This window comes from Lasiodiplodia theobromae, assembly GCF_012971845.1.
Source record: "Lasiodiplodia theobromae strain AM2As chromosome Unknown scaffold_26, whole genome shotgun sequence".
NCBI classification, from domain to species: Eukaryota; Fungi; Ascomycota; class Dothideomycetes; order Botryosphaeriales; family Botryosphaeriaceae; genus Lasiodiplodia; species Lasiodiplodia theobromae.
This window is the reverse complement of record NW_023336467.1, coordinates 273,776-294,460: the sequence shown is the minus strand read 5'-3', so window position 1 is coordinate 294,460 and position 20,685 is coordinate 273,776. Positions and strand designations below refer to the sequence as shown.

General features: G+C 56.1%; 8 protein-coding genes across 8 annotated transcripts; 6 read left to right on the top strand and 2 right to left on the bottom strand.

Moving 5' to 3' along the window:
- Window positions 1–90: 90 nt before the first annotated feature.
- Window positions 91–487, top strand: LTHEOB_8305 (G-protein complex gamma subunit; the record flags this gene model as incomplete). Its single annotated transcript, XM_035517768.1, has 3 exons — window positions 91–248; window positions 309–369; window positions 425–487. The coding sequence occupies 3 exons, from the start codon at window positions 91–93 to the stop codon at window positions 485–487; spliced, it is 282 nt and encodes a 93-aa protein (XP_035370425.1).
- Window positions 488–3,113: 2,626 nt separating this feature from the next.
- On the top strand, window positions 3,114–5,444 carry LTHEOB_8304 (Hlh transcription factor; the record flags this gene model as incomplete). Its single annotated transcript, XM_035517767.1, has 4 exons — window positions 3,114–3,623; window positions 3,673–4,528; window positions 4,679–4,780; window positions 4,834–5,444. The coding sequence occupies 4 exons, from the start codon at window positions 3,114–3,116 to the stop codon at window positions 5,442–5,444; spliced, it is 2,079 nt and encodes a 692-aa protein (XP_035370424.1).
- A 559-nt stretch (window positions 5,445–6,003) lies between these two features.
- Window positions 6,004–8,140, top strand: LTHEOB_8303 (Sir2 family transcriptional; the record flags this gene model as incomplete). The annotated part of the gene is made up of 3 exons (XM_035517766.1): window positions 6,004–6,991; window positions 7,534–7,896; window positions 7,953–8,140. 3 exons carry the CDS (start codon window positions 6,004–6,006, stop codon window positions 8,138–8,140), a joined length of 1,539 nt encoding a protein of 512 aa, XP_035370423.1.
- Window positions 8,141–8,512: 372 nt separating this feature from the next.
- LTHEOB_8302 (Copia) lies at window positions 8,513–9,588 on the top strand (the record flags this gene model as incomplete). The annotated part of the gene is made up of 2 exons (XM_035517765.1): window positions 8,513–9,464; window positions 9,518–9,588. The coding sequence occupies 2 exons, from the start codon at window positions 8,513–8,515 to the stop codon at window positions 9,586–9,588; spliced, it is 1,023 nt and encodes a 340-aa protein (XP_035370422.1).
- An 883-nt stretch (window positions 9,589–10,471) lies between these two features.
- On the top strand, window positions 10,472–11,155 carry LTHEOB_8301 (uncharacterized protein; the record flags this gene model as incomplete). Its single annotated transcript, XM_035517764.1, has 1 exon — window positions 10,472–11,155. The coding sequence occupies one exon, from the start codon at window positions 10,472–10,474 to the stop codon at window positions 11,153–11,155; it is 684 nt and encodes a 227-aa protein (XP_035370421.1).
- A 627-nt stretch (window positions 11,156–11,782) lies between these two features.
- Window positions 11,783–12,901, bottom strand: LTHEOB_8300 (Methionine synthase; the record flags this gene model as incomplete). Its single annotated transcript, XM_035517763.1, has 1 exon — window positions 11,783–12,901. One exon carries the CDS (start codon window positions 12,899–12,901, stop codon window positions 11,783–11,785), a length of 1,119 nt encoding a protein of 372 aa, XP_035370420.1.
- Window positions 12,902–13,653: 752 nt separating this feature from the next.
- Window positions 13,654–15,097, bottom strand: LTHEOB_8299 (Ornithine decarboxylase; the record flags this gene model as incomplete). Its single annotated transcript, XM_035517760.1, has 3 exons — window positions 13,654–13,766; window positions 13,818–14,774; window positions 14,833–15,097. 3 exons carry the CDS (start codon window positions 15,095–15,097, stop codon window positions 13,654–13,656), a joined length of 1,335 nt encoding a protein of 444 aa, XP_035370419.1.
- A 2,460-nt stretch (window positions 15,098–17,557) lies between these two features.
- Window positions 17,558–19,404, top strand: LTHEOB_8298 (MFS multidrug transporter; the record flags this gene model as incomplete). The annotated part of the gene is made up of 5 exons (XM_035517759.1): window positions 17,558–17,572; window positions 17,664–17,737; window positions 17,797–18,141; window positions 18,336–18,968; window positions 19,047–19,404. The coding sequence occupies 5 exons, from the start codon at window positions 17,558–17,560 to the stop codon at window positions 19,402–19,404; spliced, it is 1,425 nt and encodes a 474-aa protein (XP_035370418.1).
- Between the last annotated feature and the right edge of the window lie 1,281 nt (window positions 19,405–20,685).

Sequence of the window (20,685 nt, the reverse complement as noted above, 5' to 3'; positions counted from 1 at the left end):
CCCGCCACAGACGCTCAACCCTCGCGATTCTCGTTTGACGCCGCCTGCCCGCGACCGACGCGCTAATACCATTCATCGACCCCGGCGAACATGATGTCAACCCCATACGAGGCCCGCAATGTTGGCGACGGCAAGTCGAAGAAGCAGAGCATGGCCGAGCTCAAGCTGAGGCGGTTGACGGAGCTGAACACGAGGCTGAAGGAGGATCTCAACCGCTCCCGGATACCTGTGTCGGAGGCCGCGCAGGAGTAAGTCGCGCCATCGCCCGTGTCGCGCCGTCGCGCTGGTCGCTAACAGAGGCCTGCCAGCTTGATCAACTTCACGGACAAGGAGCCCAAGGATTTCATGGTACCGTCGAGATGGGGAACGGTATGCGCCCCCGCCGCTTTGTGAGCGAGGTGTCGAGCTAATCCAACGACGGCAGGTCGACAAGCGTGATGACCCGTATGCGCCACAACAATCGAACGGCTGCTGCATCGTTATGTAGCCAGGACCACGACGACACTCATACCCCCCTACATTTCCCTTCTTACCCACGGCGTTTTCAAGAGTTTTTTGATTCACGGCATTTCGCTTCTTCTCGGTTAATACACACCCTGCTCGGGCGCCGACTGCTGGGTCTTTCGATCAGGATCCAGCGCTTTTTTCTTACCGATATCACTGTATCCCGAAAGACGGTTGTATATTAGGATTGGCAAGTGTTCTCCAGCTGTCCATTGCAGTTGAAGCGTGGGAGGGCGGCGGCGGCGGCTCTGGTTCAAAAGTGATGAAAGACCTTTTTTTTCTTTTGCTGCAGCACAGTTCTTTCCGTCCGCGCTGCCGTTCGTGCTAATACTTCAAAACGAAATCATATCACTATACGCTCCCTACCCCTCTCCTCGTGATGACCCGGCCGCATTGGCGATGCATTGATCCGCGCATCCTAACCGCAGCCTCCACCTCCGGACGAACCAAACTCAAATGATGAGGCTGGCTTTGTGGCGCGCACCGCTGCCGCGGCCAGGAGCCCCCAGCGACAGGTAGCGAAGGCCAGCAGCCACGCACGTGACACACAGGCTAGCAAATTGCGCATTTCCACCTGCTGCAAGGGGAGAGGGCGCTGGACGACGCCATTCCAGGTTTCAGAAACCTTGCGCACGTTATCTCAGGGCCGTTGCGCACGGGAGAGCAGCAGCCGAGAACGCATACCAAGCGGTGGCCCTCGGCCGGAATGCAGGTCGAACCGCCTTGATCGCTGGGTGCAGAAGAAGAGGCGCGATACCTTGCAGCCTCGCGTTTGGCTGGCTCGGGGCACGGAGGCTGATAGGCCGGGTTAGTGGGAGGCTTCGAAGTGGCCTGCCGCTCGAGACGGACCGTGCTCTGGAGACCCGCAGCCGGGGGACAGGGGAAGCGCATCCAAGCAACGAGGCCCCAGCCGCACGTCCACCAGCTATTTTATCCGGCTGGACGGACAGACGGCGGCAGACAGGCCCTGGTTCACTCGGGCAACCGAACCCTGTTCAACCTTTGTCCTCTGGGCCGCCTCACGATGCCGGGTGCTCGTTTGGCAGGCTTGTGGTTGGCGTTGCGGGGCGTATCGACAAGATTAATCTCCCCGTCGCCGACCCTAGCATAGCGTGCAAAAGCCTGCACCGCGAGAGCCTCGCAAGCGACTGCACTTGCTGCGCGGAAGCGGAACGCGCGTAACAAGGAGCGCGGAGCACTCTCATCATCTCTGGCCATGGCCCAATTTCGTTCCTGTCGTGATTTTCGCCGCAGCCACTCCATATCCTGGCCATGTTCGCCCACATTTATAGCCCTTCGCCCGCACGTCCGTGCCGATCACGGCGCGGCCGGCCGGCCACTCTCCAGCCGCCCGGTGCAAAGCTGCTGAGTGTTCCATCGCATGGTTTGCCTGTCCAACGGCATGATAGCAATTTTGACGTCGATTCATAAGCAAGGTGCGATGGGCCCGGCCACAGGCGTTCGCGTGGGCAGCATCCACGTGAAAATGAATGCCATGGCTCATGAAACTTCACGCCAGGATCGCCGTCGTTCTGTAGGCGAGGCGGGGCTGGACCTGCGCCGTTTTGGATGGGAACGGCATCGATCACGTTCCAGGATCTGGCGAGGGCTGCGTGTCAGGTGAAGACCAAAATCCAGAAAGATGTCGAGCATGACCTTTTCTTCCGCATTGAGTATCTCCAAGTCTGACGCAGACTGTATGCGTCAACTAGATTGCCAAAAAGAATTCGTCAGCGCGCCAATGCTCCATGGGGCCACAGCAGCTATAGGAAGAGGCCGGCAGCGCCACGCGCAACCAAGAGACGAGACATTCTCCCCCAGGTAAGCAGCGTAAGCAGAAGTCGTTGTAGGGCTGCGTCGCGTTATTCGCGCGGCAGAGCAGCTAGCAGAGAGCCGGCGAGTCGCTGTCTGGAGAGCCGTCTACGCCGCGCCGTCATTGTGTAGCAGGTCTGCGTAGGACTTGGCGCGTAGCAACGCGGTCGGTGGAATTCGGGCACTAGAGAGCGAGGTAGTGTGGCTGCCTCTCCACCCACGGCATTTTCTTTCGATTTTCGCAACCACCACCCGCGCGTGCGTTGTGGCTGGCTTGCCCAGCTGATCACAGCCCACCCGAGGCGTGGCAGCGTCATCAGCTGTGCATGCATCCGCTGCGGCTCATCCCTCTCGCCGTTGACCCACAACCTCAATCTTCGCGACTCAAGAACGTGCTGTCGAATATTCGAAGGGCCGAGCGTGAAGTCTGATAGGCCCGCTCTCTTCCGCGCCGGCAAAGGGAAGAAAAAATAAGTCACCGGCGGAGAAGCTTTCAGGGCCCAAAGGCCCACACGCTTGCGTGCAGCAACCACGGGCTCCCTGCTCCCATTCGCTAGCCTTTTGCGCATCCTAGGCCACCTCGTCGTGACTGCCGCGCTCCTCGTTTCCTCCGTTCCGCGCTGATAGCGCTCGACAAGAAACATCGTCCTCCAGCCTGCGCCCTTCCCGAGCGCAGAGCGAGTGCCGATGCTTGAGACTTTCTAGCCGCGACAACACCCCGCTCCCCAGCCGTGTGGGGATTCGTGCTTCGTGCGACTGTGCTTCTCGAGCGTAACGACTCCACAGATCGAGCCAGCATGTCTCAATCCGCCCAGCAGCACGAATGGTCCCAGCCGCTCGACAGCATGGCCATGCAGCAAGATTTCGACAGCCTACTCGACTTCGGCGACATTGACCTCGACATCCCGTTCTACGACTCCAGCCAAGCCCAGCCCACCGATAACCAGCTCTCTGCCCTCGCCGACTCGCTCGACTCCCAGCATCTGCCACCCTCCGGCGCCGTCCCGCCACAGAACCAGGACGATGGTTCCGGTGCACAACAGCAGCAGTCGCTGCAGTCGCCAAGCAACATGCAGGACACCAACAACCTTTTCGACTTCACCTTCGAGAGCGCGTACAACCACACCCATCAGCAGCAGCAGAACTTCTCTGCGCCGCAAGACCACTCCATGCAGCCGCGCGCCTTCGTCCCGCCTACACCAAACAGCGTGGAAATGCATGGTGATGCTGCGCGTTACATGAACCATCTGGATCCCCAGTCGCGCGCCATAATGGACCAGCGATACCAACTGCGTAAAGAAGATTTGGTATGGCGCTCCTTCGCATTCGCGCCGGCTCACTGCTAATGCCGGGCAGGCAAGCTTCACTCCACTCGTATCTCCGGCCGTAACACCCCATGATTCCTCTTTCCAAATGCAGCCCGAGTTTACGGTTCCTGGCGCATACTTTAGCCCTTTAACATCACCCGCATTGGACGCTCAAAATAGCCGCGGTGGCCACCAGGCCTACTTTTCTCACACGCATACTGCGGAAAACTCATTGACGACATCACCAATTGATCTTGATGTGGATATGCTGGGCGAGCAAGCACAGCAACAGGACCTAAACAGAAAGTTGAAAAACAAAAGAAGCGCGGCATCTACTCGGTCCTCTGGGTCTGCAGCACGCATCAGACAATCGCCCATCGTGAAGCCGCAGAGCCATGGCCATAGGAAGAAAGGAACTTTGTCCTCTGTTATTCCTCCTAAAGAGGTCAGCGAACTGTTGGAACAACAGGCGCACCAATCGGGAGGTTCATCTCGACCTACTTCCGCTGGCTTGATTCCGTCAAGCAGGGACGTCTCGGAGGCAGAGTCGATATCGCCGGAACCACTATCGGAGGCTCTTATGGGACCTCCGCCTCGTCCAGGATCAGTCACAGCCTCCCCTTCGATACGTGCCACTGGCAGCAGTGGGCAACCACAGCCCTCAATCGAGGGCCAGCAGATGTGTCCTGCTACGCCAGCCTCGCTCATGCGCCTTCAGCCTTCCCCTAAGAACAAGTCGCAGCCCAGTTCGCAATCAGGAACCCCCTCTTTTATCCCGCAAGGAAGCACCCAGCCAATCAACGATGACTTTGCCCTCCCGGAACCAGCAGCCTTGACAGGTGTGACAGCCCGTCCTGGCGTATCACGAGTGGACACTGCCATCCACGATGACCAGTCAACTCCGCGTATGCCTGCTCGCAAAACCCCGAAACTTGGCCCTCTTAGCACGCCGTCTGGGTCAATGCTACCATCGGCATCCATTAGCCCCTCAATTAGCGGCATGGCTTCGCCAAGCTCAACCACATGCGCTAAGAAATCTGAAATTAAGCCAACAGGACGGGGTGGCAAAAAGCGTGGCAGTGTCAGCTCAGCCTTGGTGAGCCCTGCACTACGACCGAAGATCAGTCCAAGCATCAAGCCTCTGCTTCCCGAAGGAGGTCAGTACTTATTATTAGTGGAACTACGGATAGCCATGCTAATTCTTCTTCAGCTTCTACGTCAGACGATACGCATGCGCTTTTGCTCGCGTCCAAATCTAATTATCAACACATTCTCGAAGGCACACATGTTCCTGGAGTTGTATACCCGGAAGCGCTCTCTACAAACTTGACGTCAAAGCGTACCTCACACAAGATCGCTGAGCAGGGTCGCCGTAACCGCATCAACCTCGCACTTCAGGAGCTGCAATCTCTTATCCCGAGCCCTACAATCAACCCTAAGGATTCCAGTACAAGTGCCCCTACTGGAAATAGCGCTAGCCCTGAGGAGAGTGCTCTAAGAAAGGAAGAACGACAGAGCAATAGCAAGGCAAGCACGGTTGAGAATGCGATCGAGTACATCAAGTTGTTGAAGCGGAAGGATGAGGAGAGGGATCGTAGGATGATGGAGCAGAGGAGGGAAATTGAGGAGCTGCGCAAGAAGCTGGAAAGCGGTAAAATAGACTCGGAAAAGTCTCTGCCAGCTCAGTCGGGTAAGGAGGAAGTTCAAAGCGCCAAGGAGTCGAAGGATGAGACATCGAAAACTGCAGTTGACACGATGGAAGTGGAGGGGGAGATGCAGGCTGCAAAAGAGAAGCCGGCTGAACAGGAGGCTGTGAAGTGACAAGCCGGATGAGAGAATCCTGTTACTCGCTTTCGGCGTCTGCGCAATTGTCTGTTCCAGCAGCTACCTATGTTCAGCAGCAATATTCACCGATAATGACGGAAGACCCCGCTGAGGCACAGGTGCAGCAATGCGCTGGCTGGCTGGCTGGCCGGCCAGTTAGGCTTCGACATTCCGTCGACGTGGAACATGCATTTTGGCATACGACGTCCAACGAGTTTCGGAGGATATGATTCACGTGTACGAATAATCTCTAATTTAGACGCAGATGGTAGAGTAGACAACGGCCGTCAGGCAATAGAAGGTTTGCAAGATATCCGAGAACTCTCCTATCAAAGTTAAACTTGTAAAAATGTCAATGTGAAGAGCTATTTGACTGATAAGCTTCTTACACATCGGTGGAAGGAATGACCGATTGATTACCAGGATCGATGACGCACATGTCCGTATCGGCAGCGCTCCGATTTGCCGCAACGCATCACCATCATCCAACACCAACTATTTTCCCTATTTCCTCCCCATCCGCCCCTCCGCAACCTGACCATGGCATCAACAAGCCATGCCCTTAATGCGCATCCCCTACACCGACCCGCTGCCGCTCCCGCGCATCCTGCCTCCTAGCGCCAGCACGACCTCCGGTGCCATCGCCGCCCTCGCAACCTTCCTCACAGCCCCGCCGTCGCCCCACCTCCGCCCGCACCTCTCGCCCGCAACGCTCACCCCGCGCGATGACCACTCGACGGTGCTGCTGACGGGCGCGGGCATCTCGGTCGCCAGCGGCCTGGCCGACTACCGCGGCGCCAACGGCACGTACACGCTCAACAAGACGTACCGCCCCATCTACTACGGCGAGTTCGCCGCGCACCACCGCATGCGCCGCCGCTACTGGGCGCGCAGCTTTTTGGGGTGGACGACGCTCGCACGCGCGCGGCCCAACGCCTCGCACCGCGCCGTCGCGGCGCTGGGGGATGCGGGTGTGGTGGGGAACGTGATTACGCAGAACGTCGACTCGTTCCACCCCGTGGCGCACCCGGGGTTGCCGACGCTGGAGCTGCATGGATACTTGCGCGCGTGCGTGTGTCTGTCGTGTCGGAATGAGTTTGATCGCGAGGAGTTTCAGCGCAGGCTGGCGAGTCTGAATCCGGCGTGGGATGCGTTCTTGCGCGAGATGCTGGCGAGCGGCGCGCTGTCGACGGAGAATCCGGACGAGAGGAGGCGGATGGGGTTGAAGACGAATCCGGATGGCGATGTGGATGTGCCTGGAGTGGATTATCAGACGTTTAGGTACCCGGCGTGCCCGGTGTGCTTGGAGAAGGGGGGACATGAGGCGCATGGGAAGGTCGAGGTGGATGCGGATGGGGCGTTGGTTGAGGGGTCGAAGGCGGGGGTGTTGAAGCCTGCGGTGATTATGTTTGGGGAGAGCATACCGCATGTGGTGAAGAGCCGGGCGGAGGAGGCGATAGATGGGGCGAGCAGGCTGTTGGTGATTGGGAGTAGCTTGGCGACGTATTCGGCATGGCGATTGGTGAAGAGGGCGAAGGAGCAGGGTATGCCGATTGGGATCTTGAATATGGGAGGTGTTAGAGGAGAGGAGGCGTTTTTCGCAGACGTACCACAGGATAATAACGGGAGATGGGCATTCAGAAGTGCAGAAAGCTCGGATTCTGTATTACCAGAGCTCGTCGAGAGGTTAAGAAAACTCAGAGGTGTTCCGGAAGGGCATACTACTGGAGTCAAGGCTGGCGCAAGCATTTGAGAAATCATTCCCAGGAAAAAAAAAAAAAAGAACAAGATCTAGTTAAAGAGCTTCGTTTATCCGATTTCCCCAGTAAATATCCATATCAACACGTAGGTACTTTTGAACATACACTGGAAGCTTACGTGGCGAAATATCTCATTGCTTTGTGTTGTAAAAGGAAGCGAGCACGTTTGAGTACAAGCGTAGAGGTATTGGCTAGCGCCAAGGCGCCAGGTGTACGGTAGCAGTGATCGAATTGCCAACAAAGACCTTTAAGGATTTAAAAGGTACCGCACCCTTACCCTAGTAGAGGATCTACACACTACCTCTCTAACGCTTTTCTACATTTAGCAAATCAAGAGTACTACCACTTTCCTTATTCCATGGCAGGAAATGAAGCCACTTCCGAGCACGTTGCCTCTATCAAGGGCATCGTCTTTGGTCTTTCGTGCATCACGGACTTGGTCAAACAACACCGCCTGGTAGATGATGAGTTGTTCAAGAAATCCCACTTTCAGACCGCTTTGGACGAACTTCAGCGAGTTGCTACAGCGTCCGGCCATGTTTCCGAAACCGATGAGCGGTGGGAGGATGGAGGATACGGGGAGAAACCCTGTGAAGGATTCTATAGAAGCCACGATGTACCGGTCATCTTCATTTGTGGGCAGAAGGCTGCTGAGCTGCTGAAGGCCGAAGCTGGAAGCAGAGCCCAAGGTACAGTTGTGGAGAAGCATGGCAGCCGAGCCAGCAAGGAAGCTAACGAAGAATAGGAATCTCTGAAGGCGAGACTCGAGAAACACCGGGAGGAGAGGGGGATTCAATTAGCTCCAAAATCCCATTTCTAAACAAGCGGATTGAAGAGTTGGCTACGGAGAAGTGGAATTTGGAACAGCGTGTTGAGTGGTTGACAGAGAAGAACCGGAGGCTTCGCAGCATGTTGGATCCCGAGGATTGGTAAAGAGCTAAGCTGCAACATGGAGCATAGGTAGAGAAGTATGGGCTGTTAGGTAGCTACAGCTCTGGGATTCTGTTTTGGGAAGGAATGCTCCTGACGTGACTCCTTCTATCTCTGCGGCCTAGTGGCTTCCGCGCTTACAGTAACAGCTCCGACCCATCGCTTCTTTCGTCCCGCAACTTAATCTTGATCATCTCCCGTCCTGCAGCTCCACAGATCTGGCTCTTAATCCCCGCATCTTGGATACTCGCAGCACATTGCACCTGCACTCGACCTTGCATACACATCTTGCATTAGTTGACTGTATGTACGCCTACCGCTTCACAGGCACTTCGCAGTCACTGACGACTCACAGTTCCCTGAGACGAACCTTACATGGAGGAGTTCATCGGCTACATCGAGGCATATGACATCGAGAACGGCGAGGAAACGAGACCCGAAACCTTGACCGGAGACGGGCAGGAGAGCGCCAAGTTCCCTGCTCTCAACCCCAACGCCTGGGTACTCGCTCCCCAAGGATGGCATCACATCTGCAACAACCGCAGCCTATACGCGACCTTCGATGAGATCGAGCCCAACCCGATGTATTCACGCTTCGGCAAGACGGGCGACGTAGCTGTTGGTATCGGCACGATCAGGCTGCCTGTGAGGCTCAAGGATGGTCAGGCGCTGCGCCTGCCGTTCGGCGAAGTGCTCTTCGTCCCAACGCGGAAGGCAAACAGCCTGTCGCTGAAGCGCCTCAACCACTCTGGCACGGCCATCGACCACCGCAGCGGCTTCGCCTACGACGCCAACGATCGCAACATCATGTGGTTCCCCAACTCCGGCGGCCTGGCCACGCTCCGCCTCGACGGCGTCCCTGATCGCCTCTACCTCGACAACGAGTTCACCGACGACGAGCGCTCGGCTTCGTACTGCGATGCCTGGATCAAGCAGCAGCCGGTGCCGCGCGCCGTCAACGGTTTCGCCGAAGCGCTGCAGGTCATCGCACGCCTCAAAGAAGCCAATCCGCGCTCAGACCCGGCCATCATACGCCGCCTGCTCTCGAAGAAAGTCGTCAACATCTCCGTTGAGGATTTCGTCAAGCTGCTCGGTATTCATGTGGTAGTGCCGTCGCCCGGGCAAGCGTCGGGAACTTCGCCGCTCTCGCCCACGCTGCAGGCTTCGAGGCCGTATTCGACCCCGGCTGCGCGCCAGCCACTTGGACCGAGGCCAAATGTGAGGGCCTCGATGCCGCCGGCGAAGAGGCTGCCAGTGCCGAGGAACGACTTCATCAAGAACCAATGGGGTTCGAGAGCGGCATTCCAGTCTTCGTATGGGTTGAAGAGTAAGTTTCAAAGTACCATTACTCACAAGCCCTGATATACTGAGATGTCGAAGTGACTCCAGAAGACATTGAGGAAGGAGACCTGATCTTAGAAAGACTCCGCAGGAATGGCCTGTTTCGCTGACTTTCTGGGAGACTTGTGCGCGTGTTGTTGGATCGAACCTGCAGTCAGTATTTTACTTTTGGTATTTTGGGTTGTTTGCTATTACGCTTGAAGCTCTTGGGTGGTATGGGGTTCTGCTTCTTCTCCAGTGTTTATCCCCATCATGGTTCGGTCAAAGTATATTTCATTACGTTTGGGCGGTCTGAGGCGAGGGACGATTAAACTCAATATATTACTGATGTGTGTGTACACTTAGATAATTGAGAGCATGATAGTAAGAATGGGTGCATGAGTTGGGTGCTTAGCAATGGATGCCCATCCGTGCTAACGTACATTTACTTCGTATTCTGGGACTGGCCTTTCCAGGAACCGGCAGATTTCCCGGGCTCGACAATTCAAAATGGCATCGCAGACAAAAAGAGCGTTTCAGACCCTGCACATGCTCTCATAGCGGCTCCTTATCTGCCTCGGCACGGCGTATGCCGCTGAATGCATTCCACAGCCACGGCGTGCTTCCCGGGGGCTCACAGCGACCATTCTGAATATGTCGTTAGTTGCAGAGCACTCTTCTGGTTAGTTTCTGAACCGCCTTCGCGTGGCCGAAACTCTCTCGCTCTGGCCCGTTTTTCCCGGGCGGGAGACAAGGGTTAATTCTGTCATAATAGCGTCATCGCAGGGAGCGGCAAAACAACGTGACTCGTTAGAGCCTGGACCTTTCCATAACAACATCATGTTCCTTTGTTGTAGTTTCTGGGCAATCTGGGGGAAGATGGGGCTGCTCGAATTCAAAAGGGTGGCAATGTATATACTCGCGCCTCTTTTCGATTTGGGTCTCTCTCCACACTGCCCCACTCACTCTCGTATACCCACAAACACATGTTAACCTCAGATAAGAAGAAGATCAATGCCTCTCACAGTCGAAGTCAAGACCCGTGGCGTCGGCCCAACCGCATCTCCCAAACTGACACCCCCGCGGACATCTCTTCTGCGCAACACCCCCTCCATAGAATCCATCTCGTCGTCGTCCGAACCCACGCCCGAACCGAACACCGTCTCCCCACCGCCGAAACCAGAAAACCCGCCAATACAGCGGACCCCATCATCATCCCAGGAGGAATCTGAACCAGACCAGACCATTCCTCCTCCAGCCAAAACCGACGTCACCGCCGACGCCGACCCCCCCTCCTTCATCCTCTCCCCCAAAGCCGCCCTGTCCACGTGCAACGACGCCTCGCGCTTCACCACCTTCACCCACATCACCCCCATGCAAGTGAAAAACGTCCCCGTCGTCCCCAGCACCCCCAACACCGGCTACGTCGAACTGACCGCCACCGCCATCGGCACCGTGAAGTTGCCCATCGGCGGCCCCGGCCGCCGGCTGACGCTGCCGAATGTGCTGTTCGTGCCGCTCAGCCCCGTTAGTGTCATTGCGGGCGAGTCGTTGTGGGGCGAGAAGGCGGGAGTGTGGCCTGGTGGGCGGTTAGTGCGGGGAGGGAAGGGCGGGGGAGAGGGTGGAGGGGGTGGGGGCGTTGTGGTGGATAGGGAGGGGAAGAAGAGGGCTTGGTTTAGGGTTGTGGATGGGATGTAAGGTAGGAGAGGTTGCGAGAGTGTTGCTGTTTTTGGAGGTGGTTGTGCTTGTTGTGGGAAGTGGTGGGGAAGAGAGACGAAAAGCGAACGGCGCTGGGGAGCATGTGAGTTTGAGGATCTTTATCTTTGTTTATTTTTGCTTTCTCTTCATCCTTATTTGTTCCTCTCGAGAAACTGGGGGAGGTAAAAAGGTGGGAAGTTTTGGTGGAGAGTCGCATTTGTGAATCATTGGGTATTTTCTTTTTGTATGCATATGGGAAAAAACGGCGAAAGAAACTCAATAGTGGAGTCTTTCTAGGCATTGTAAAACTGAGTAAGTTAGCATCAAACATGAATGAGAGACACATATACAAATGACAGTACGTTGCGGCTGAAGTATTTGATTTTCTTCATGTACGGCAGACGCCGCTTGCCGGCATTCATGTTGAATACCCCTGTAAGATGTTGAGGCTATATACATGAATTCGCGAAGTTGATTCGGGATATCTCATAACAGTCGTTGAAACCTTTTGGAAGCGTCCGTTGAAAATGCAGCCATGCCACTCCAGTAAAACAAGGAAGAAAAGAGGTTGAATAAAGGAGGCTGTCAATCAGAAAGTAGTGCTTTTGTACAGGGTGCGCATTGGATCTATTTCGACAGGTCATTACCCCAGACCTGCTTGGCGATTTCGACCTCGAGGCGGATCTTAGCCCATTGCTCCTCCTCGGAGAGCTTGTTGCCCTCGGCGGTGGAGGAGAAGCCACACTGGTGGCTCAGGCACAGCTGGTCAAGACCACGAGGGCACACGGCAGCGGCCTCGTTCAGGCGCTTGATGATCTCGTCCTTGTCGTCGAGGGTGTTCTTCTTGGAGGACATGAGGCCGAGGACGACGACCTTGTGCTCAGGAAGGAAGCGCAGGGGAGCGAAGTCACCAGAGCGGGCGTCATCGTACTCGAGGAAGTAAGCGTCGACGTTGAGGTCCTTGAAGAGAACCTCAGCGACGGGCTCGTAGCCACCGGAGGCGAACCACTGCGACTGGTAGTTGCCCCTGCACAGGTGGATGCCGATCTTCATGTCGGCAGGCTTCTTGGAGATGGCGGCATTGATGAGCTCGGCATACTTCTTGGGAAGAGTCTTGAGGTCCTCGTTCCTAGCCTCGGCCTCCTGGCGCATCTTAGGGTCGCAGAGGTAGGCGAGGTTGGTGTCGTCGAGCTGGACAAAGCGGCAGCCGGCCTTGTAGAGCAGGTCAAGCTCCTCCTGGTAAACCTTGGCCAAGTCCTCGAAGAAGACATCCAGATCGGGGTAGGAGTTGATGTCGATGCCGGCACGGCCACCACGGAAGTGAACCATGGTGGGCGAGGGGATAGCAACCTTGGTGGTGGCACCGACGGCCTTGTTCTTGGCGATGGCATTCTCGAGGAAGTTGAAGTCATCGACCTGGATAGGCTTTGCGTGCTCGAGCTTGCCAGTGACGCTAAGGACGGGCGGGGCACCGTACTTGATCTGGCGGGTGACGGTAACGCCGCTCAGCTGCTCGAGGAAGTCGAGGTGGAAGTAGGCGCGGCGGAACTCGCCATCAGTGATGGAGAGCAGGCCGTTCTCAACCTGCTTGGTAACGACGCCCTCGATCCACTCGTCCTCGATCTTGCGGAGCTGCTCGCTGGAGATCTTGCCCTCGGCAGCATCCTTGCGAGCATCGAGGACGGCCTTGGGCCTCAGCCACGAACCGACGTGGTCAGCTCTGTAAACACCGGTAGGAAGACCCATTTTGTTCTGCTGTAAGAAAAGACGAGAGTGGATTGGAGAAGAAAAAGTGTAAAAAATCGGGCTTGTTAAAGCTTCTTCGTGGTGAGGGCCCCACCGGCAGTTGTCCGTGGCCAAGTACCGAGAGGCTCATGTGCCGGAATAGGCAGCCATTGCACGTGCCTTCGGCGCGAATCTCTCAGCGCGCATTGGACGAAAGGAAGCTCAGGCTCGCCTCTTTTACTTCGTGTAGCATCGTCGTGTCGAGTGCCCAGAGATAGGGTGCCCCGCGCCGAGGAAGTTGGCACAGCGGCAGCTGTCATAGCCAGCCGAAGTGCCGAAGGTCGATGACGCGACCGCGGACCCTTTCTTCCTTCCTCGGCAGGCTCAACCACAAACGTCAATTTGTCGGCGAATTTAGCACGGTTCACTGAAACCCACCTTATCGACCGGCAGCTGAGAGCCGGCGGCTGAAACCCGGCAATCTTTGACGAACCTGACTCTCCACCGTCAATGCGCCAAACATCCTCCTTTGACGCGGTCGCGTTGGGGGCTGAACGAGTGAAGAGGTCGAAGTGTTGTGGTAAAAAGGTGGGGCGATCTGTGGTCGACCGCGCTCACGGGTCACCCCAACACAAGATCGATGCTCACTAGCGGCGTTCTTGATCACTCGACACAACACCAACACCTTCACCCTCACTGGAAAACTTCATCACATTACAACGACAAACGCCCGCTAAAATAACAATGATTAACGCTTTTGAACCCTCACACCCTTAGTTCCAGTTTCCGCCGAGCAGAGCAGCTGCCTCTGGCTCGGAGCAGACGTAGATCACGTCATGCGATCCCGTGTAGCCGTTGAACGTTGTTGTGCTACACCTGGTATATGCTAAAAACAGTCAGCTGCTGCAACGCATTCCGAGACGACACGACCACTTACCTCCCATGTTGCGATAGTATAGCCAATCGCCGACCTCGACTTCACCCGGCAAGCTGCACGACGGATTGACACAGTCGAAGCTGTCGCATGTGTTGCCCCAAATGCTGTACTCGCTCATATCCGCCGACTCGAGCTCCGGATCATCGACGATAGTGCGTCCCGCACGCCTGAAGACCCTGGGCTCGGGCGGGACTTCGCAGATCGACGTGAAGTAGTTGCCATAGACGCCGTCGTTGATGTACAGCATCGTTGTGTTCAGGTTATTCGAGTCTTCCGCCAGTCGCTCCGAACTCCTCCGCGACATGACGCTTGCCGCCGCAGTGAACGCGCTGTTGACCATGTAACGGCCTGGTTCGGCAATGATCCGCACTCCAGACGGGAAGTATGCGTCCAATGCTTGGTTGACCTGGTCAGCAGTCTGCGCGAAAAGAGGCCCACTGCTGAATCCGCCTCCGATGTCCAGGGTGTGCATCAGGAAACCCATGCTCGTCGCCTTGTCGAACACCGTCCGAGCGTCGCGAACCGCTCTCATGAACGCACTGGGATCCTTTCCGCCACTGCCAACGTGAAACGACACGCCGACCACCTCGAGATCCAAGTCTTTGGCCAGTCTGAGAAGCTTCTCGGCCGCTTCCATCCGTGCTCCGAACTTGACGCTGAGCTGTGAGAGAGCCGAAGGGTCGCATGCCACAATCCGGAGGTAGAGCTGTGCTTCGGGGAACACGCGCTTGATCTTGTAGAGCTCGTCGGCATTGTCGAACGTCATCTGGTGGACCCCCATGTCGCGTGCGAATTTGATGCCAGACATGACCTTGCAGGTGTGGGCGAAGATGATGCGAGACGGGTCGATGCCCATGTTCAGGATCGTCTGAATCTCTCCAATCGAGGCGCAGTCGAATCCTGTGCCCAAGGCTGCCAACAATCTCAGCACGTACGGATCCGGGTTTGATTTCGTCGCTGGAAAAGGTGCCGAGTCAGCTTTCATTCTCGAACTTGTTCACGAGGGCAAACCAACCAAAGAAGGGCGTCACGCGGCCCAGGCGACGCTTCCATTCGGCATGAAGCCGATACACCTCTCCCAAGTCTGCGACGAAGAAAGCATCATCTTCTCCCGGTGCGCAGCTCGCACAGTCTATACTCTGGATGCGCTCATGCATCGTCTTCTGGACGAGGTACTCTGGCGTCACTTTCCGTGGTTGCTTTTCATACGGAAACTCCTCGCAGTCGAGTGGGATGTTGAGGTCGGGAGACCTGGGCGGGGTAAGTGCAATTGGTGCCATGGTAGAGGGCCCGGTGGGGAGATGGATGAAAGAGGCGGATCTGAAGAAGCAAGTTACAGGACGGGATTCTTGCTTAAGAATGCTTGGAGACAGATGTGGAGGAGACTTGGGAGATTGATACTGGAAACCCGCATCGCCATCCACCCTTTTCTACTCTGCAGGAGGGGTACCGTCTCACGCTTGACGCCTCCAACTCCGCATTGCCACAAACCGTTTTTGGACAGCGCCATTATTTCCACACGCATACGCGGCGGTGAAGCTCAGAGACATTTTCGATCTGCGCATCAGCTGTGTGTGGAGAAAATGCCGCCGATGAGCCCCTGCACAAACCGTTTACTTTAGTATGGAAGTTACCGGTTCGGCATCGCCTGCGGGGTTCTGTTGGAGCACTAGCCTCTGTATCCGGAGCCCGGACTGTCTCTGCCACATGGGAGTCGAGACCGAGGAGTAGGCTGAATACGTCTTTGTCAGGATTGGCCTAGCGCAGTGCGCGTCTACACAGACGTTGCTCCAGCCTCTCCCCTGACTCCAGCCACACCCCATGCGCTTCTCTACTAACCACGTAAAGCGACTGGATAATAAGGCAGGCTGCCAAATTCTTGGCGTACCGGCGACCCCGTGGATGTGGAAGTTGGCGAGGCGTCCGGGCCACAACCGGATGCATGGCCTGCGCGGATTATCCTGCGGGATTTTGCCCGACGAAGCTCACACAGCCTCGAACGACATGGGTACGCAGAATGGCGCGATTATTCATGGCAAGTCGTGCCTGTGTAAGGGAGCAGAATTCGCGCGGGCATGCCATTTCCGGTCTTCCAGAGAGCCAAGCTTTGCGGCTGTTGCGGATCAGCCGCAGAACTTAGCGCAACTGCCGGCTCTTCTCCAGAAAAGGGGGAGGAAAAGTCTATCGACCCCGGTCCGATATCGCCCAATACCAAGCCGGTATTCACACGCTGGTCAGACATCACTGCAAACAAAGCTGGCGGGCCTTTGCTGAAGTACGACAGCCCAAAAGTCTGTGAATGCTTTCTTTCGTTTTCAATGTTGCTCTCGAAAGGGGTTTCATGATTCATCATGGCAAACGTCAGACAGACTTTGCGAATTTTCGTGTGTCAAGTTGTCATCCCAAGGTCAGAACACGGGTACGCTGTGCTGCAAAATCCATCCGCCTTCGCCGTATATGGAATCGCGCAACAGGTGTTTACCAACGCCACTGCGGTAGAGGTCGGGATTCCCCTGACAGTCGACTTATACCATCGTCTGATGCAGGAGAAAATACGGACAAAAAGTGATGCAGCGAACATCAGCCACTTTCACCAACCATCTCGCTTTTTTTTTTTTTTTTGCCGAGCGTTTGGGGTACGTACCAGCCTTTCATTAGCGGACCATATCCATTTTAGCCTCAGAAGACTTCTCTCACCGCGTGTGCGAGAATATCCCTCAGCAAGAGCTATCATAGTTCAAACTATGACGATGTCTAGTACGTTGATCGACAATGCGAATGCGATTTGCCTCCGGATGATCCGCAGATGAACCAGATCGCTAAAACCTTTGTCGACGTACTCCTGATCTGTGCGTTGCGGAGTTATCCAGGTGCTCCAGGTCAATGCACAATCGCCAAGGTATCCCGCCGCCCACTACTCTTGTTCCTGAACGGAGGATTACGGATACAGCCGCTTTGCAGAGACCGGGTCGCGCACGAGCTTTGATGGGTATGAAGAGTTGACGAATCAGAGGATGCGCTAGTGCTCAGCTAGGAAACTGAGGATTGTCCCTTTACTTCAGCCCTGCGCATTGCTCCCATCACTTGAAGGGCAAGTACCGTAGGAATTCTATCTTCAGCCCCACGTTTTTTCAGCCCAACGCCTTGCCGCACCACTGCCGTGAGGCTCTGGGCCTATGTATAGACTCGGCGTCGGGCTAGACTTCTTGGGCTTTTCTTCAGCTATCCACCATGTGGGTGGCTTGTCTACTCAAGAAACAACTGCCGAGTCCGCCGGTGCGCCTCTGAGCCAGGGGCAGCAAGCGTGCTGTTGTCCGTTCCTTATTTCCTTGCAATTATTCCGTAGATACCAGTATCTCGACATTCCCTTCAAGCTCCCAGGACTCTGTACTTTCGTTAACCCAACTTTCCACACTCTTTTTGCACAAGTCACTCCTTTTGATGAGGTCGAGGTAGCCGAGAATGGCAAATAACAACGACCATACCATGGTTTCCACACCCGATGTGGATAATTTACTAGAAAAGCATGGTCTAGAGATCGACGGCGACCAGCACTTGCGCTGGTCAGCAGACAGCCGTCAGCATCCCCGCAATTGGCACTGGAAAAGGAAATGGTACGACGCGGGATTAATCATAATGTTGGAGATGCTCATGTTAGTAAAAGACTCACTCCGCAAACTCCCCGCGCCTTGTTTAGTTCCTTGTGCGTGAATTTCTCGCTGACCATCGACAGGACCGTCATGAGCACCGTAGGCGTAAGTTGAAAATCCCGCAACGAAAACCACACCGCATGCGCGCAATTATCGCCCACGAACTAGACAGCTTACGCGCATCCTCACCACCTAGTCCGCCGTGGCCGATCAAGCACGCCCCGAATACGGCTATGGAAAAACTCTTGGCTACTTCTCCTTCACCTCCGCGTGCGTTCCACCCCGTTCGTATCGGTGTGACGACCAAGTCTGACATTTAGTACATGCAGCTTCCTGCTTGGCGAGGGCGTGGGCGGCATTTTCTTACCGCCTGTTTCCGAGTCTTTTGGTCGCAAATTCGTTTACATTGCTGCACCATTGATTTGTTCCGTCTTTTGCGTCATCGTCGCGGCTGTGCCGCCGCAGCTGAATGGATCGGTGGCGCTCCTCATCTTCGCGCGTTTCGTGGCGGGGATGGTGAGCTCTGTGCCGGCCACAGTGGCACCAGGCAGCTTGGAGGATATGTTTGATGAGGAGCAGCGCATCTGGACGGTTTCAGCTTGGACTACAGCATCGAATGTGGGCGTGTTGTTTGGGCCTATCTATGGCAGCTACGTCACTGCATATCTGGGATGGTAAGTGGGAAGTCTCCTTATTTTCGTATTGAACAGAAGGAAAAGCAAAGTGTGTGGTTCACTGCTTCAAGATGCTGTTTTGCTTTTGGAAAGAATGCGTTCCACTACCGGGCTCTACTTCTGGTCTTCGGCCATCTTCAGCCCCCTGCTGATCATACGGTTGCTGGTAAAGCATCATTCTGACCATCGAGCAGGCGCTGGGTCTTCTGGATCTCAGCAATCATCATGGTCGTCTGCTTCTTCCTTACCTTATTCCTCCGCGAATCTCGTTCCACCCGACTTCTCCAACAAAAGCTCGACGAAATCCTCGCACTTACCGATGGCTCCTCTGAGACCGCTTCCCTGCGCATCCACAACCCAGACGCCGTCCTGTCCCTCAACACCTTCCTGACCGACACGCTCTTCCGGCCGCTCCGCCTGCTCTTCACCGAACCCATCGTCATCCTCTGCTCGGCGCTCAACGCCATCTCCTTCGCCATGATCTACGGCCTCACCGAAGGGCTGACCATCGTCTACTCGTCGCCGAGCTACGGGCTGCCGGACCCGCACACGACGTCGTCGCTCGGCTTCGTGCCGCTGATCATCGGCCTCTTCTTCTCGCTGCCCTTCCGTGCGCGCGACGCGCGAAACTTCCGAGAGCTCAACGCCGAGGGCGTGCCGCCGGAGCGCAAGCTGACGTCCTTCACCATCGCGGTGCCGGCGCTGGCGCTCGGGTTCTGGGTGTTTGCCTGGACGATCCCGCCGCTTGTGCCGCAGGCGCCGCTGCTGGTGTCGATGGCCGCGCTCGTGCCTGTCGGCTTCGCCATCAACGACCTCGACTCCGTGCTGTAAGGATCTCCCTCTTCACTTCTCCACAAATTACTTCCATTCCCTCTCTTTCTTCCTCTGACAATCAATCACTGTAGGTGCGGCTACATGGCCGACGTGTACAGCATGTACGCGGCGTCAGCCTTCTCAGCGCTGTCGCTGCTGCGCGCCCTCTGCGCCGCCGCCTTCCCGCTCTTCGCCGAGCCTATGTTCGAGCACATGGGTGCGAACGCTGCCGCCAGCGTGCTTGCTGCCATTGCGACCGTCTTCTGTGTCAGCCCCTGGGTGCTGCTGAAGTACGGGCCCCAGCTGAGGGAACGCAGCAGATTTGCGGAATACTCGGCCGCGATGAGCGCGAAAACGGTTGCGGGAGGCAGTGCAGGGAGCAGTACGGAGACGCTGAGGGTTGTTGCAGGTGGTAGTAGTAAAGTGGAGCGGGGTGGTAACGATGTTTGATGGGGGCGTTCTGGAATTTGTTAAAAAAAAGATCGGGCTTTGATAAGGTTTGCTAGTTTCTCGTCGTTCAGGGTCTTCGCCACTTTCTCCCTAATTATGGGATCAGGATAGTTGCAATTTTTGGCGGACATTTTATGTAAGCATGCACTTCGTAAGATGGTGATGCTTCTTCTTACTGCCGCTTGGCGGCGGTAATACCTAAAGGTGTTGGTGTGGTACAGAGGCAACGACTGATCTAATTCAAGGGCGAACCCGCGAGGCGAGGGTGTCAACAAGGAATAGGTACCACAACAGGGCTCAGCCAATATAGCAGGGCGAAGCGACCAATCAGAATGGAGTCATGACCATTTGCGTTACCCTTCTATTTTCATGCTGGCCCCGCAATGTGACGAGCGGACTTGAGATTGTGGAGAGGCGATTACGAGAGATGACACAGCGCATTCCTCTTGAGTATCTAGTCAGACGATGGCGTTGGTTAAGATCAACGCGATCTGCTCGTTATATAATGCAAAGGCGAGAAACAAGCGACTCAGCGTTGAGCTTGCACGAGCAAGATCTTCAGCAGCCAAGCAAAAGTCCCAGTTTTCGCAGAGACCACGGTGCGGCAGCCGGCACCTGCATCCCCAGAAAACGGGAGCTTAATTACTGGAGAGAGCCGTGTCGTCGTTTTCGTGGTGTTTGCGTGGAGAGCGGCTCGCCGTCGAGGCGGCCGAGAGGGCAGGGCACGGCGCTGCGGCTCCTTCACCGCCCCCCGGACTTGCAGCTCCGCAGTCGGCGCGAAAAAATCGGGGCGCACTCGTACCACCCACCGGAGCCGCACGTGAACCGCCCTGGATATGCGCTTCTCCGGGAATCCAATTCCACGCCAGAGCCTCACGGGCTCGCCTGGCGCGTACCATTGCCCAGCCCGGCGGCGCGCGACTGGCCGTGCGACAGCGACGTTTGCGAAAATCTAGAAGAAACTAGGGCGCCGAGTACCGGTTACAGGGCGGCTGACAGACCCTGGCTGCTGGCTTGCACGGCAAATGCGATCTTAGATCAACCGCGCGCCAGGGCGTGCAGAACAAAAAAAAAATAAACCCTGAGCGGCGGCATCGTCACCACCCACGATCCACGTTGCTCCTCCGGACGCCCGCAACGGACTCCCGCCCGCTCGCCCGCAACAGATCAACTCTCCCACTCTCGCCAAGCTGAGCTGCAGCGAACGCATTTTCCTCCGCGGCTCCGGAGCTATCCGACTAGCGCCTACTAATTTTACCACGCGCGACACGCTGTAAAGTG